The 15,421-nt window shown below is 42.2% G+C and overlaps 2 protein-coding genes across 4 annotated transcripts; both read left to right on the top strand.

Annotated features, from left to right (window-relative positions):
- Positions 1-556: 556 nt before the first annotated feature.
- LOC139344238 (serine/arginine repetitive matrix protein 5) lies at positions 557-7,411 on the top strand. Of its 3 annotated transcripts, none has more exons than XM_070982200.1 (9): positions 557-638; positions 1,156-1,421; positions 1,725-2,863; positions 4,493-4,926; positions 5,279-5,307; positions 5,511-5,672; positions 6,110-6,176; positions 6,359-6,463; positions 6,608-7,411. In XM_070982200.1, the coding sequence occupies exons 2-9, from the start codon at positions 1,273-1,275 to the stop codon at positions 7,403-7,405; spliced, it is 2,883 nt and encodes a 960-aa protein (XP_070838301.1). In that variant the 5' UTR covers positions 557-638; positions 1,156-1,272; the 3' UTR covers positions 7,406-7,411. The 3 variants fall into 3 exon arrangements, with proteins under 3 accessions (XP_070838301.1, XP_070838300.1, XP_070838299.1); XM_070982199.1 differs by having other exon boundaries at positions 1,725-3,271; positions 4,205-4,926; positions 6,701-7,411; XM_070982198.1 differs by having other exon boundaries at positions 1,725-3,271; positions 4,205-4,926.
- A 3,224-nt stretch (positions 7,412-10,635) lies between these two features.
- Positions 10,636-15,359, top strand: rom1a (retinal outer segment membrane protein 1a). The gene is made up of 5 exons (XM_070983827.1): positions 10,636-10,763; positions 10,864-11,097; positions 13,323-13,753; positions 13,841-14,087; positions 14,526-15,359. Exons 2-5 carry the CDS (start codon positions 10,948-10,950, stop codon positions 14,733-14,735), a joined length of 1,038 nt encoding a protein of 345 aa, XP_070839928.1. The 5' UTR covers positions 10,636-10,763; positions 10,864-10,947; the 3' UTR covers positions 14,736-15,359.
- The last annotated feature ends 62 nt before the right edge of the window (positions 15,360-15,421 follow it).

The raw sequence follows: 15,421 nt of genomic DNA, 5'->3' as shown, positions 1-15,421 counted from the left end.
TGTACATTACAGTATGTTACTCATTCATGCTGGTATCTTTAAAATATATGCATAAGCCATCAAATATCTTGCTGGACAGACAAAAAAATTGTCAAAGTTGCCATGGATGGAACTTCTTCTCATATCTTACTGACTTGCTTACTTTGGAAAGCACTCACACTCATTTGCCGTGTGTTCCACAAGGTTTGATTCTTAGTGCCATCTTCAGCCTCTATATGCTCCCCCTTGGCCATGTTATCCATCAGACTGAGATTGTTGCCTACCAATGTAATGCACATGACAATTCTAAAGGCTAGATATTTTTGCATTTTTGCTTTCTGTTTTCATGCTGTGTACTCATCCATTTTATTATTAATTGTGAAGCACTCTATAAGTGCAGTTTAAAGAAGTGCTATATGAAAAAAGTTTACTTACTTAATTGTATACACAAAACAGTGTACAGTAGAGTTTAATACAGTTCAGAGTAGCTGCGTGCAACAGCTGGCCCCTCTGTCATTGGATGGCACAGGAGTATATATTGATGAGTGAGTGGGCTTCACACGTGTTTCCCAATTCAATAGGAAGCTGCATCACAGAGAGAGTCATTGTGTTTCAGTGAACACTCCTGCCTGTCTCACTCCTCTGGCTTCTATCAGAAAGTAAGTACAGATGTTGGCTCTTTGGTTCTTGCTTTGGTTTGCTTCTCTGAATTTGAATGAACTTGCATTAGATACCTCAGCCTTGTTTTACAATCGATTGTTTCATAGCATTGTTTGCAACTTTATAAAGCTGCATTTGCACAAAGTAGTCTGTATGGGACTATTTTATATATTTTTTCTATTCATACTTTAGTGCAATTCAGATCAGCTATCATGTTACTGCTGCAGTAAACCAGAATAGGTTGATGACATAGTAATTATTGACCATGTAATATGAACAGTTACATTACAGTTATCATGTTTTTCATAATTTACTGCAATAATAGTACAATTTAAAATTAAGTGTTTCTATATTTGTGGAAATGTAAATGTATATATTCAAAAAAGAAGTCACGGCACATTGAATTATGTATGTATGTATGTATGTATGTATGTATGTATGTATGTATGTATGTATGTATGTATGTATGTATGTATGTATGTATGTATGTAATCATGTATGTAAATTTTTCCCCAGGAATCAATATTGTGCCAGTTTCTGAGGGCAACTTTCAGCTGCAGCATCAGTTGATGGAAAAATAGACCTTTACATCTTCATCAGGGCACCAGAGGCATCCGAATTTGTGCATCTGATATGTGTGACCATCAAGAAAAAGACCAGAAGCATGGAAAGGTTGCTAACTCAAAATCTCAACAAATGAAGCACCATCACCAAAATCAAGGCCATTGGCGTCACCGCAACAAGCAACATTTCCATCAATCAGATGACAACAGTAGCCATGAGTAAGTTTGGACATTGTCCTCTACTGTTACATGTCTATTCTCGTGTTTGGAATTTGCGCTTACTTTTAAAATAAGCTCAGGTATTTAAACTTTCTGCATTCATTTTGCTTTAGTTTTTATGTAAGGTTCGTTAAAGTAGCAGAGATCTGTGTCCTTCTGAGTTCATTTGTGCGAGCATTTTGAATTTTCTCTAGCATCACAAAATGTAATAATGAAATAAAAATAATGATCATTATCAACAGGTATCACCATCTTGTATAGGGATACTGTGTCTTTAACTCCGATATTTTCTTTTTAAAATAGCACCCATTCGACAGCAGAGGACAGCATTTTCAGTGACCATCACCCCAATGATCGACATGAGCGTGATGATGACAGGACTCACTCTCATCATTACCATCACAAGCAAAATCATCGCCATGTCTCTCTTTCAGAAACTCCCTTGAGTTCCTCAGCTGGTTCCTCTTCATCCTCATCCTCCTCCTCTTCTTCTTCTTCTTCCTCCTCTTCATCAGCATCTTCTTCCTCCTCCTCTTCCTTTTCTTCCTCTTCTTCTACGTCTTCCTCTAGCCTGTCCTCTGAGACCAGCAGTGAGTATTTAGATAGATATTCCCTTAAGAAGCCCCAGCATTCACAGTCCTGCACTGATATTTCCGGGAAACACAAGTACTTTGAAGAAGGAGACGACACAGCCCCTTTGATTGATAAAAGTGGTCATCTAAACAGACTCCCTGCCAAACAGAAACAGGAGAAAGGCAAGTCTTCTCACAGTGGCACTAATCAGGGCACCCTGAAAAACACAAAGAGGATTACAAGAGGCTCAGGAAATGATGGAAGTTTCCGTAAAGCCAAATCAATGGAGGCTCTCTCTAGACCCAAAGATAGAGAATGGCATGGATATGAAGATGAAAATGAACAAGAAAGGAGAAAAAGTGAAGCCAGGAAGAATTTAATGAAGGAAAAAATGAAGTTCTCTGCCTTCCTTAATGAAATCACTCGTCAGGTGCTCAGCCCAATGAGACTCACCACTCTTGGGGTTACTGACGCTCAAACACCCTGCGGTCTGGGGCAGGACTCTGTTAGAGCCAGTAAGGTTAACAACAGCACTGAGAAACTCAGACAGCAGAGGAGTCGGCCTGCCACTGCAGACTCAACTAGCTCCAGCAAACACTCCCATACCAGCAAGCGCTCTACTGGACATTCTCGCTCTGAATCTTCCCACCACCATCATGGTCACCGATCTGCACACTCATCCCATCCCAAGCCCAGAAGCTGCACTGATATCAGTTGTTTGAAGAGACGTCACTCATGGTCTCCTCAGCATCAGCCACATTCGCCTTCTTATAAGCACCAACACCACCATCACCAAGGAGACCATCACAGTTCTAGTCATCACCATCACCATGGTGACAGCCACAGCAAAAGTCATCACCATTACCATGGTGACAGCCACCACCACAGAGACCACCACAGTCCTATCTATCATCATGGAGGTCACCACAGAGACCACCACAAAACATCCCATCACCATCACCATGGAGACCATCTCCATGGAGACCATCACCAAGGAGACCATCACCATGGAGACCACCACAGCTCATGTTGCCACCACCATAGCAGCCACCCGAACACTGAATGCCATACTACATTACATCACCATGGACACCATAGCCTAGGCAATGACCGAAGAGATCACCAAAGCCCAGCCATTCATCATCACCATAGTGATCACCACAAACAAGCACAACATCATCATCATCATCATCATCATCACCATAGCGACTATAACAACCCAACGCATCATCATCACCATAAAGACCACCACAGTGAATGCCATCACCATGAACATGGTGACCACCACAGTCAAGGCCACCATCATCAACAGGGAGACCACCACAGTCCAGACCAGCACCAACATGGAGACCACCAAAGTCCAGACCATCTCCATGAACATGGAGACCGCCACAGTCCAGGTCATCACCATGAACATGGAGACCACCACCGTCCAGGCCATCACCATCAACATGGAGACCACCACAGTCCAGACCATCTCCATGAACATGGAGACCGCCACAGTCCAGGTCATCACCATGAACATGGAGACCACCACCGTCCAGGCCATCACCATCAACATGGAGACCACCACAGTCCAGGCCATCACCATCACCATGGACACCACCACAGTACAGACCATCACCATCAACATGGAGACCACCAGAATCCAGGCCATCACCATGAGCATGGAGACCACCATCCAGGCCATCACCATGAACATAGAGAACACCACCATTCAGGCCATCACCATGAACATGGAGACCACCACAGTCCAGACCATCACCATCACCATCAACATGGAGACCACCACAGCCCAGACCATCACCATGAACATGGACACCACCACAGTACAGACCATCACCATCAACATGGAGACCAGAATCCAGGCCATCACCATGAGCATGGAGACCACCATCCAGGCCATCACCATGAACATAGAGACCACCACCATTCAGGCCATCACCATGAACATGGAGACCACCACAGTCCAGGCCATCACAATCAACATGGAGACCACCACAGCCCAGACCATCACCATGAACATGGACACCACCACAGCCCAGACCATCACCATGAACATGGGGACCACCACAGTCCAGGCCATCACCATCAACATAGAGACCACCACAGTCCAGGCCATCACCATGAACATGGAGACCACCACAGTCCAGGCCATCACCATGAACATGGAGAACACCACCATTCAGGCCATCACCATGAACATGGAGAACACCACAGTCCAGGCCATCACCATCAACATGGAGACCACCACAGTCCAGCCCATCACCATGAACATGGAAACCATCATAGTCCAGATCATCACCATGAACATGGAAATCATCACAGTCCAGACCATGACCATCAACATGGAGATCACCACAGTCCGGACCATCACCATCAACATGGAGATCACCACAGTCCAGGTCATCACCATCATCATGGAGACCACCACAGTCCAGACCGCCATCATCAACATGGAGACCACCACAGTCCAGACCATCACCGTGAACATAGAGACCACAGTCCAGGTCATCACCATCAACATGGAGACCACCACAGTCCAGGGCATCACCATGAACATGGGGACCACCACAGTCCAGGCCATCACCATGGACATGGAGACCACCGCAGTCCAGGTCATCACCATGAACATGGAGACCACCACAGTCCAGACCTTCACCATCAACATGGAGATTACTATAGTACATGTCATCACAAAGAACTTCACTGTGAACCACATGTCAATCAGCCCCACTCCAGAAACAATGATGGTGACCATGATGACCTTAATGACCACAGCACTCATCAAAAGGGGCATGCTGTAGGCAGTCCGGCTTCACATAGGAAGCTGGAGTCTCTGTCCAGCAGGGCAGACTCACCCAGGAATACCAGCAGCCCCTCTAGTCAGGAGGAGGAGCAGACAAGCTTCACTAGCTCATCATTGCATAAAGTATGAAAAACTCTTTCACGAAATCCCTTATTACACTACATCCATAAAGTAATTATTGGCAAGTCGATAGTTGCCTGTGTTTTGCATGCTTGATTAACTGGTTATGTAATAATGTTCCACTCATTTGATTGCCTATTGATTTGGACACCAATGTGCATGTCACTGTAGACACTAGAAGAGTTATTACAGAACAATAGATTAGTTATCTGGCACAGATTAATGGTAATCAAACTGACATTCCAAACTTCTTTCATTTTGCAGCTCATTTTTTCACTTTATTCTCTGAGCATCATTAATATTATTTTTTAAAGTTCTTAATCTTGTCAAAATCACTTTGTTTTCTTTAATACAGGAAAAGGCACAGGAGCTGGGAAGAATCATGTAAGTGTGATGTCATTCTTTTGTTAAAAGTAAAGTTCAAACCATGACAATGATATATATTTATTGGTGAAATATTCAAACTATTTTGGAGGTGATCATAGAAAGTGCTGACCTGTGCAATAAAAAGTAAACAAGTTCCTCAAAACGCTCATGTACTTTGTCTCACCCGGTTTTATTTTTCTTTTGTGCATCTATCCTGGCAGGATACTAAAGGAGCAGAATGTAGGACTGCATCAAACGCTGTTGAAGACAGCAATGAGGATGGAGTGTTTAGGAGAGGAGTTCATGAGCAGCCAAAAGTTTTTGGAGGCAGAACTTCAGAGGACACGTATGGAGCTCAGCAATCTCACAGAGGGATTTAAGAGGTAAATAATGCACAGAAAACATCTTTTTCTCCTCCTGCCACTATACATAATTCATGCATCATTCAGAGAACTGATGTGTATCCTTGTTTCCTTGTCTTGGAGTATGCACTTAGATTGCATTTGGATGGTTTAGGGTTTTGTAATTTATAATTAAGATGCAGAATGAATTTAGTCCTCAGTCAGTTAACCTGTTATCTGTCATGTCAATTTGGGCTCATTCAATGTCATTTGCACAGAAAGCAACTGAACAATTTCAGAAACCTGGAAGTGCAGTTTAATGTGAACCAGGTTCAATCTGCCATGTTGTCCTCAAAAAAAAAAAAAAAAGCTTTGAAATGAGATCTGACTTCTGATTTTAGTATTTGTGTTAAGTTTTAGACCTAAAAACATTGTTGAGTAACTTCTCTCTATCTCTCTCTCTCCCTGCCTTATTTTAGGCTACAAGACAACTGCTCCTCCACACAACAGACTAATAGCCTGCTCGAGCAAAAGCTTCATTCAGTGGTGAGATTGAAGGCATTTCTGAAAATGAGTATAGAAACAAGTGCTGCAACAGTCTTTTTTTTTTTTTTAACCAAAGGTTGACTGAGCAGTAAAAGTTATTAAAAGTCTTGGGGAGGGGTTCCTCATTCCACTCACTGAAGGTTTATCTGTGATAACTGTGCCTCCTGTGCTTTCTGTATCAGGCTCTGAACATGGAAGGAGAACGTGAGAGGTTGAACCAGCGTATTTCAGCACTCACAGAGAAGCTCGCTGATGTAAAATTTGCCAACAGCGTGGAGACATTCAATGTAAGATCTTTACCTCCCTCTCAGACTCGAGGTAGACAGTGACTTCACAAACACATTCAGTATCAGTACAATGTCTTCTTCATTCTTTAACTATGTATCCTTTCATCAATAAACTGATCAGCCTGTAACCTCTGCCCACTGTAGATAACGTCACTGCTTCACAAAACAGATGTCCAGTTTCAGTCAGCTGATGGCATTAATCAAGTGGTTCTCCCCATCACTCCCCCTCCGGCTCAGTTCATGGACAGCCATAACTATGGAAAGGCCAAAGCTGGTGGGCAAGAGCAGTCTCTAGGTTCAGTTCCAGAGGAGGAGGAATCTGACTGGTCAGAGCTGGGAGAAGAGACACCACAGTTTATACTCACAGGATCAAACAGGGGGCAAGCATGGAGACACCAGGAAGGAGATGTGGACAAAGACAGCGAGTCAGGGGGTGAGGAAATTGTCAGGCGACACTCTCCACGCCCACTGCAGATACCTCATCTCCAGTTCACCATGCACAATGAGAATCTGTCTGATGGCATGGCAGGTGAGAGTGCTCACAGGATCACCACAAGTCCAACCCTCTGCTCTGCCATCCTGATCCGGTCAGCTAGCCTGGAAGAAATCCCTCTGGCATGCCATCACATGCAGAAGGAGCTAAGAGGCACGGAGGCCATGATGAACCTCCACCACCAAGGGGAGGAAGCCATCCAAGACTTAGATAATGAGATCATTCATCACTGGAAGGCAAATAATGACAGGGACGCAGCTATTGGCAGGCAGGTAGAAAGCAGAATGTCAGAGGCAGATAACAACCTGGCCAGTCTGCAGTCGGCCGAGCAGATGCTCAGCCACTTCATTCAGTCCAGTGAAGGAAAAGGGCAGAGCAGGGCTGAGGTGCACGGCTGGACAGGAGGGATTCCAGACGAGGTGTGGAAAGGGGAGCGAACACAGCTGTGATAGAAACATGAGTGAACTGCATAATTTACTTTACTTTATTATGCAGGACTTTCTTAAATCAGAATGTATAGGTTCCTACAAAAACAATCCCTCTCAGTCATCGCTTATGACCCACATGAAGTGTGTGGCAGTGTATGCAGCCACAGAGACCCTGCCCTCTGCCTCTATTTTCTATTTTCTTCCAATTTCGCTGTGTTTCTGGATGTCAACCTTTGGGCAGTGGGTGTGTAGCCCCCAGTCAATGACAGTGCACAGGTGAGGTCAGGACTCCAAAAAAATATAATCATCAAAGTAATCAGGTTACATCACTGTTTCCGCCTCCCTCCTGTGCTCTCTGATTGTGTCATGGATGTATAAAGGGCTGAAGGTCTGCGTGTGCGTTTGAAGGTTGCACACACACACAAAAACATGCTCAGGCAGAGCAGAGAGGTGATGGTGGACAGGGTTTTGAATTCAAACTTGAAGACTTACTAGATTTACTCTGTTTTGCCTATCACCAGTTCTGAAAGCACATAAGGCTCCCTCATTTGTTTGTTACTAAAAATCTTCTCTCAAATGAATAATTGTATGACATACATTCAACACATATTCACAGTTTTAACCAAAACTTCAAATTGAGATCAATACAACCATCATTTGCTGAGTGGAATTGGAGGCAGATGAATATTATATATGTATGTATGTATTTGAACATAAGCCATATGTTTCTGTACCTTGAACCTCCCGTGACACCTTAGATTTGGTCATTTAATGGTAAAATGTAAATGTGTATTTTATTGTATGAATGCAGATATAGGCATTTACTTTCCTGTTCTTTCACCTCTGCAGAACACCGAAAGTAGTTATTCTGTTTATCTGTTTGTTTTCTTGCATGAAACATTATGTATTCATATAATCTGTACTTCTTGTTTAGGTAGCCATAATTATGCCATATACTGCTTTAAGCACCATCTAAAAACATCAGCTTTCCTGTTAATTGGTCGTTGGTAGTAGGCATGTGTTACATAACATAATGTAAACAGTTGTGAATTAGCTTTAAATATGTGTATCTGCAAAAGTGTTGTCCTGTCTTATTAACCTGCCAAGAAAAATGCTTCTAACTGTGCAAATTTCTCAAGCTTGTGTAAATGTCATCCATGTAACTCCTGCAACTGTTCATCTAACATCTAATAAATTGTAATGAGGCTTCTCATCCATGAGGTGATGCACACTTCGGTCACATCGACAACGTTTATATACTGCAGCCTGTCATCAAAACATGTCTCAGAACACAAGCAAGTTTAGTTCAGCAGAATATCTCCTCTTTCTAAGCTATCTGTCATTCACCTTAAAGGGACAGTTCACCCTAAAATCAAAAATACTTTGAGTGTTGGTGTTATCCTACATTCAGATCTAAGCTTCCAATCCCTCGCCCCCCCCCCCCCCCCCCCCCTGAAACATAGCTCAAATCTAAAAGATACTGAAAAACTCATTCATGCCATTATTTAAAACCAACTCAATTACTGTAACGCACTATTTACTGCCCTCCCGAAGGAAAAAAAAAAAACACTGAGAGACTCCAGCAGAAACTCCGCAGCATGGCTTATTAACCAGAACCACAACCAGAACAAGAGCAGAGAGCACATGAGTCCAGTTTTAGCTGCTCTGCACTGACTTCCTGTAACTTATGAAAGGTGCCATTCAAACAAACTTTCTTCTTCTTCTTCTTCTTCTTCTTCTTCTTCTTCTTCTTCTTCTTATTATTATTATTATTATTATTATTATTATTTTGTGCTTGACTAACAACTTGTTCAGCAGTGCTTAACAAAGTTGGAGCCCATCTCCTTGAAGAAGGTCATTGAGATTGTAGCTGGGTAGAGTGTCAGGATTTTGCAGGGTTGTACAACACAATGTTAGTTGTAGTCCCTTCATGCTACTCACAAAAAGAGATATGAATGAATAAATAATAACTCATAAAAATAAAACAAGCTTTTATGATGGAGTGTCGAGGATGAATTGAGGAGTCTCACAGCCTGAGAACAGAAATTGCTCTGCAGTCTGGTGATATGTCAGAGGATATTAATACAGCAGAGTTAACAGGCTGATGCTCAGCAGACAGGTCATAATGATGATATGGGCAGTCACTCATTACGGAGCCCTTCTGTCCTGGTCTGTGAACATCCCATGCTAAATCATAATGTTTCCCATCAGGATGCTTTCTATTGTAAAAGCCAAAAAGATTTTTTTCCTTTTTAAAGTTTCCTTAAGAAATAGTCCTCTCTAAGCTTTCTTTACCAGATGTGAGATGACCATGGCAGGTCCTCTGTTATGATACCCAGAAACCTAAAACTCTTCATCTTCTCCACCTCAGCTCCACTGATGTAGACAGGGATGTGTGTCTTTGCCTCCTTTTTTCTAAAATCAACAACCAGTGTACTGAGCACACAATCCCAGTGGGCTCAAGCTCTAGAGTAGAGGAGGTGTGACAGCCAATCTTTGTCCTGTTTGTGTATGAACTGTATTAGCGGTGTTGCTTTGGTACTTATTCAGAACTTTTAGTTCTGACTCAGACTCAGACTCAGGTCAGATACAGGACATCAGCTCCATCTCCCAGCTGACCTCATAGTATGGTGGAGGCTAAAGGAAGCTGCCCTGCTGTGACCCTGACCTGGATAAGCAGGGCGAATATGAAATGATGGAACCTGTACATGGTTGTGGTTTGTATTAAGAAAAGGGACCAGTTTCTGGATGGTGACAAGAACCTTTTCCTGCTGTCTTGTTTCTGCCTGAAACTTTCTGAAATTCTGGCCGAGCAACTTTATGATCAGCACGTGTGACTTTAATCCACTTTTTTTTTTCTATTTTCATCTCTTCCTTTTAAATTCACCCATAATTATGAGAAGCAGAAATGGGAAATAGATAAAGGTTTGAAAATAAAGTACTCTAATCAAATATTTCTAAAAAGTATCTAAAGGAATATCTTATCTTATCTTATCTCTTGTCTGGATTTTGTATATATCACATTTTTGTCTTAAGTTTCTTTTCATCTCAAATGTATTCAAGTTCATATGTACACTTGAAGTTGTGTTGTGAGGATAGGTGTTACGCAGCTAATGCCTCATCTCAATGTCCATCTCCCTGTCAGGTTCAATTTTTGTCATCAATCTCCCTCTGTATGAGCGATGGGTGCTGAGCAGACAATGGCCTGGATTCACAGACCAGTTTAATAGGATAGGTAAGCATTAATGGTAAGACGCTCCCAGCCTCCAGGTTTGCCAAATCCAGTGTGCCAAATCCACTGTGTGGCACACTGGACGGTACATAGTGGTCGCTGGAGATATCTAAACTTTTTTCAGCACTTTTTGGGGAGAAAAATAAGGTGAACTTTGACACAGCACTTCAGATGTGATGCTCCAAAACTTTATTTTGTAAGGATTTCACACTAATTTTGCACTTTCACTTCTCCTTTCTCCTTGCAGACAGAGCACAGCATCGTCCCTTGTTGCTACGTCGTTCTCCTTCCCCTATTCCCCCGGTAAGGCTCTGACTCCCTCGCTGCAACCATGGTGGTGATGAAGATGAAGTTCCCCTTTGAGAAAAGGGTGAAGCTAGCCCAGGGACTGTGGCTCCTCTCCTGGAGTGCCACAGTGGCCGGAGCTATGACCTTCAGCCTGGGGTGCATCCTGAAGACAGAACTCCTCAGGAGGGCAGAGGTACTTTACAAATTTTACATATTGGGACACTGAAGCTTCATAATTCCAAAGCTTTTTTTTTTTTTTAACTTATTTTCTGTATTTATTTATTTATTTTACATATAACCTACCATCAAATTACAATAATCATTAGTGTAATTACATACAGTTTAAATACAAAATCAAATGATTGTGTTTCTCAGTGTAACTATACACTGTCCAACTGTGTTCATACTGGGAAGAAAATCAATATGTCTAGTTGCCTTTGGTCTGAGCGCACTTACACACACACATAGTAAATACAGTATGTACACTGAGGGACAGCATATTTGGAAGTTGTAAGGTGATACAGTCGATTGCACACTGATGTACTGATGTAGATGAATAAGACCAACACCAGAGAGATGCCATCTGTGCGTGTCTTACTCTTAAACTGTTGTCATAATCTTTTTTTCAGATTTTTGGGGTTTTTTTAGCCTTAATTAGTCAGAAGACTCATAGAGAGTTGGTGAGAGGGGGCGATAGAGGGGAGGACATACAGCAGGGGGCCCTAGGCTGGAATCAAACCCAGACTGCTGCTGAGGACTCAGCCTCTGTACACAGGGAACACGCTGGACCAGGTGGCCTACTGGGGCACCGCAACTATTGGTGCAAACTTCTTGGGGAAAAAACATGAAAATAGGACATCAGTGTCTTGAAGGGATAGATAAACTCTGATACCATCAAACAAATGAACCTGTTAACTAGAGCCTCAGAAGAGGCTGATACACCTGTGACCCACTTTGAATGATTACTCATCATCTCATAAACCAGGCTCTGTCAGTCTTAATCATTCTAATCCTTGTTGTGATTGTCACAACTTTGCATTATTAATAAACCTGCATAGTTTTGAGCTGATTTTCCATTTTCACTAAACTCAACTCCTTTGGAAATCACTTTGTCTGAGAATTTCAAGACTCCTGGCTTGTGCAAAGATCCTCTGCATAAACTAGGGGAATGTGCTGCTTTACCAATACCATGCACTCAATAACCTCTATCTAGAACCTCACTGGGCAATACTACATTCAATAGAGGACAGATCATAACTGTGTTTTCATATCCTTTGGTTAATGTACTTGCTTGTCACGAGAGAAACATGTTTTTGAACAATGTGGGTATGAATCATGCTGGCAAAATCTGTACTGAGTGAATAACATGTGTGCCAGCCCTCCTCAGCAGCTGCAGTTACTGTAGGTGCCCTTCAGTAACACAGTTGAGCCTTAATGGCTTGAAGTGAGCAGCTCAGTAGACTGATTAAACTGAGATGCTCTTAATTCTGAATAATGGTGTGACTGACTGTAATGCTGATGATTAAAGTCATTATACATGCATTTAGGCAAGGCAAGGAAGTTTTATCTATGGAGCATGTTTTTGCCACAGCAGTAGATTCAAGGTGCTGTACAGAGAAGTTAAAACAGCACAATGTAAAGTTAGAACAGCTCAATTCAAAGTAAAAAAAAAAAAACTGTTGAGAAGAGCAAAATAAATGTCAATATCAAATCTATCTAAAAATAACATGAATAAATATGTGAAAAGAATAAAGAGTACATGCAATTGCATATCAAGATTTACAATAACAACAATAATAATAACATGAGTATAATAAGGCCTTGGGTTTGTAAAACTTTAAGTTAAAGGTCCTCAGGAACAAAAAGGTTTACGGATTTAAAAGCTGCAATGGTTGTGGCATTCTCAAGACCATCAGGCAGTTGGGTCCAGTGCTGTGCTGCATAAATGGCTAGAAGTCGCTTCTCCATGTTTGGACTTTTCCCTGGGCACCACTAACAATCCACTCCCCAGTGATCTATGAGATCTCACAGGGTTTTTCTTCTCAAGCACATGAGTCATATATTTAGGGCCAGCTGCAGGTAGATATTTCTAAATAAGTAAGAAGTAAGTAAATAAGTAAAGAGGGATATTCAGGAGATGTCCCCTTTATAAATAAAGGCTGAACTCTTGAATCTTTTAATGCTTTGAATGATGAATCCTTGAGGTTTCACACCAACACACGCTGTGAGGTCAAGCACTGTTCAAACCTACTGAACTGAACTTTAAACTCAAGACTGTAAAGTCAGACTGAATTAGGCTAAAACCAGGTCTGGATATTTTTCTCATTATCAGCAACAGATAGTTTCTGTTGGAAACACATACTGTTTTTTTATTGGTAGAATGTATATTGATTATATTATTGTGTGACTTACTTACAGGTAATGGATAACTCAGACATCCATATTGTGCCCAATACCCTCATGATTGTCGGTCTGGCCTCCTTGGGTATCAACTACTTTGCTTCAAAGATCTGTCAGGATGCTCTGGATGCCGGGCGATTTCCTCGCTGGAAGACCTTCTTGAAGCCCTATTTTGCTGTCTCTTGTTTCTTCACTGTCCTTATGTTGCTAGCTGTTATAATGAGCTATGCAATGAAGGGCAGTCTGGAGTCTTCTCTGAAGGCTGGCCTGCGGAACGGCATCCGCTTCTACAAGGACACGGACACCCCAGGCCGCTGCTTCCAGAAACAGAACATCGATCGCTTGCAGATGGAGTTTCAGTGCTGTGGAAACAATGACTTCAGGGACTGGTTTGAGGTCCAGTGGATCAGCAACCGCTACCTTGATTTCAGCTCCAAGGACGTGAAAGAGTAAGTTGACGTCTGATTACAGTCCAAATGAACACTCATAAAGCAATATGCGAGTAATCTGAAACACATGTTTCACTTGTTTCTTAGCCGCATCAAGAGCAACGTGGATGGCCGTTACTTAGTAGATGGAGTCCCATTCAGTTGCTGCAACCCCAGCTCTCCTCGGCCATGCATTCAGTATCAGATCACCAACAACTCGGCTCACTATAACTATGAATATCAAACCGAGGAGCTCAACATCTACCTACTAGGCTGCAGGGAGGCCCTGGTCCACTACTACATGGGCCTGATGAACACCATTGGGGCTGGAGTACTGTCTGTCTTCCTCTTACAGGTATACTATTAGAAGAATTGCAGTAATTTCAGGAAGTTGGTGGTGTTAAGGTGAACTTTTCATTTAGAGGATGATCAAGACATAACATTGGCTTTTTAGGAATTGGTACAGCTCCCAAAGTGTTATAAAATGACACTAAATATTGTGTCATTGTGTCCAAGCACTGGAACACTGTGCCACAATATCCCACGAATCTGTAGCACGCATGGGCTTGATGCAAACTTAAAAACACTATTCTTGCATCATTAACGAGAATCCCGACGTGATTGAGAGTGAACATCAATAAATCCTCATTCATTTCTTGGGTTAGATGTGCACAATTTTTACAATATTTATCAATCACCACTTCTGTTTGGCAGTCTATGTGAAGCCTGATGATACTCTCCAGTAGAATCTGCTTTACATCTAACTTGCTCCCCAATTTTTCCTCCTTCCCAGGGCTCTGTGCTGGTGAGCCTGAGGTTCCTGCAGACCTCCATGGAGGCAGTGGCAGGGAAGGAAAACACAGAGATTGAGACAGAAGGGTACTTGCTGGAGAAAGGAGTGCAAGAGACCATCAAGGAATATCTCGACCCTGTGCTGAAGTTCCTCCTGCTTACAAACCAGGTGGAAGAGGGCACCCCAGCTGCTGCCCCAGCTACCACCTAATCCACAAACGATGTACACACATGTAAATGTTTTTTACACAGACAGGGCAACTAATGAAAAAACAGAATGTTAATAACAAATTTCAATGAATTTCACAGATTTAGGGATAGTATTTTTTATTGTGTGTATCATGATGTCTGTCATGGGTAAAGTAAATGTATTTTATCTCACTTTACTTTCACATTCCAATTCTATCTTCTCCCTGTCAGTGAAAGAAATAGGATTATGAAGATTGATTAATCGATGTCAGTAATGCAGTGAAAGCCATCAAGTGTGTCCTCTGTTCTGACATCTATGTTAAAGCTTTTAATCCCATTTGTTAATACTCAACCTGCTGCCCTTGCAGTTAGACACCTGCGTCAGGTGGATGCAGAGTGAACTCTGCCAAGGCTTTATTTGCTTATTAAAATCTAAATACTGACAAAATGATAATAATGAGATGTAACTTTCAAATGCAGGTACAGTGTGAAGAGTTTGCGTTCTTTACCCAAGTCCCCGGCCAGATCATTAAAAAAAAAAGAATTATCCCACACTCCAGCAGAGACAAACAATTGGTTCATCTTTGGGATCTATTTGTAACATCAACCCATGTGAATAGCTTTATTAAAGATCCTTTTAAAAACATGGCTGTGCCTTGACTGATTTTCTTGGGTTAGGCTTTTGTACTCAAAACCAGGAACACTCCT

Source organism: Chaetodon trifascialis, chromosome 16 (assembly GCF_039877785.1).
Source record: "Chaetodon trifascialis isolate fChaTrf1 chromosome 16, fChaTrf1.hap1, whole genome shotgun sequence".
Taxonomy (NCBI): Eukaryota; Metazoa; Chordata; class Actinopteri; order Chaetodontiformes; family Chaetodontidae; genus Chaetodon; species Chaetodon trifascialis.
The sequence above is the reverse complement of the archived record's forward strand: the minus strand, read 5'-3'. Positions and strand labels throughout refer to the sequence as shown.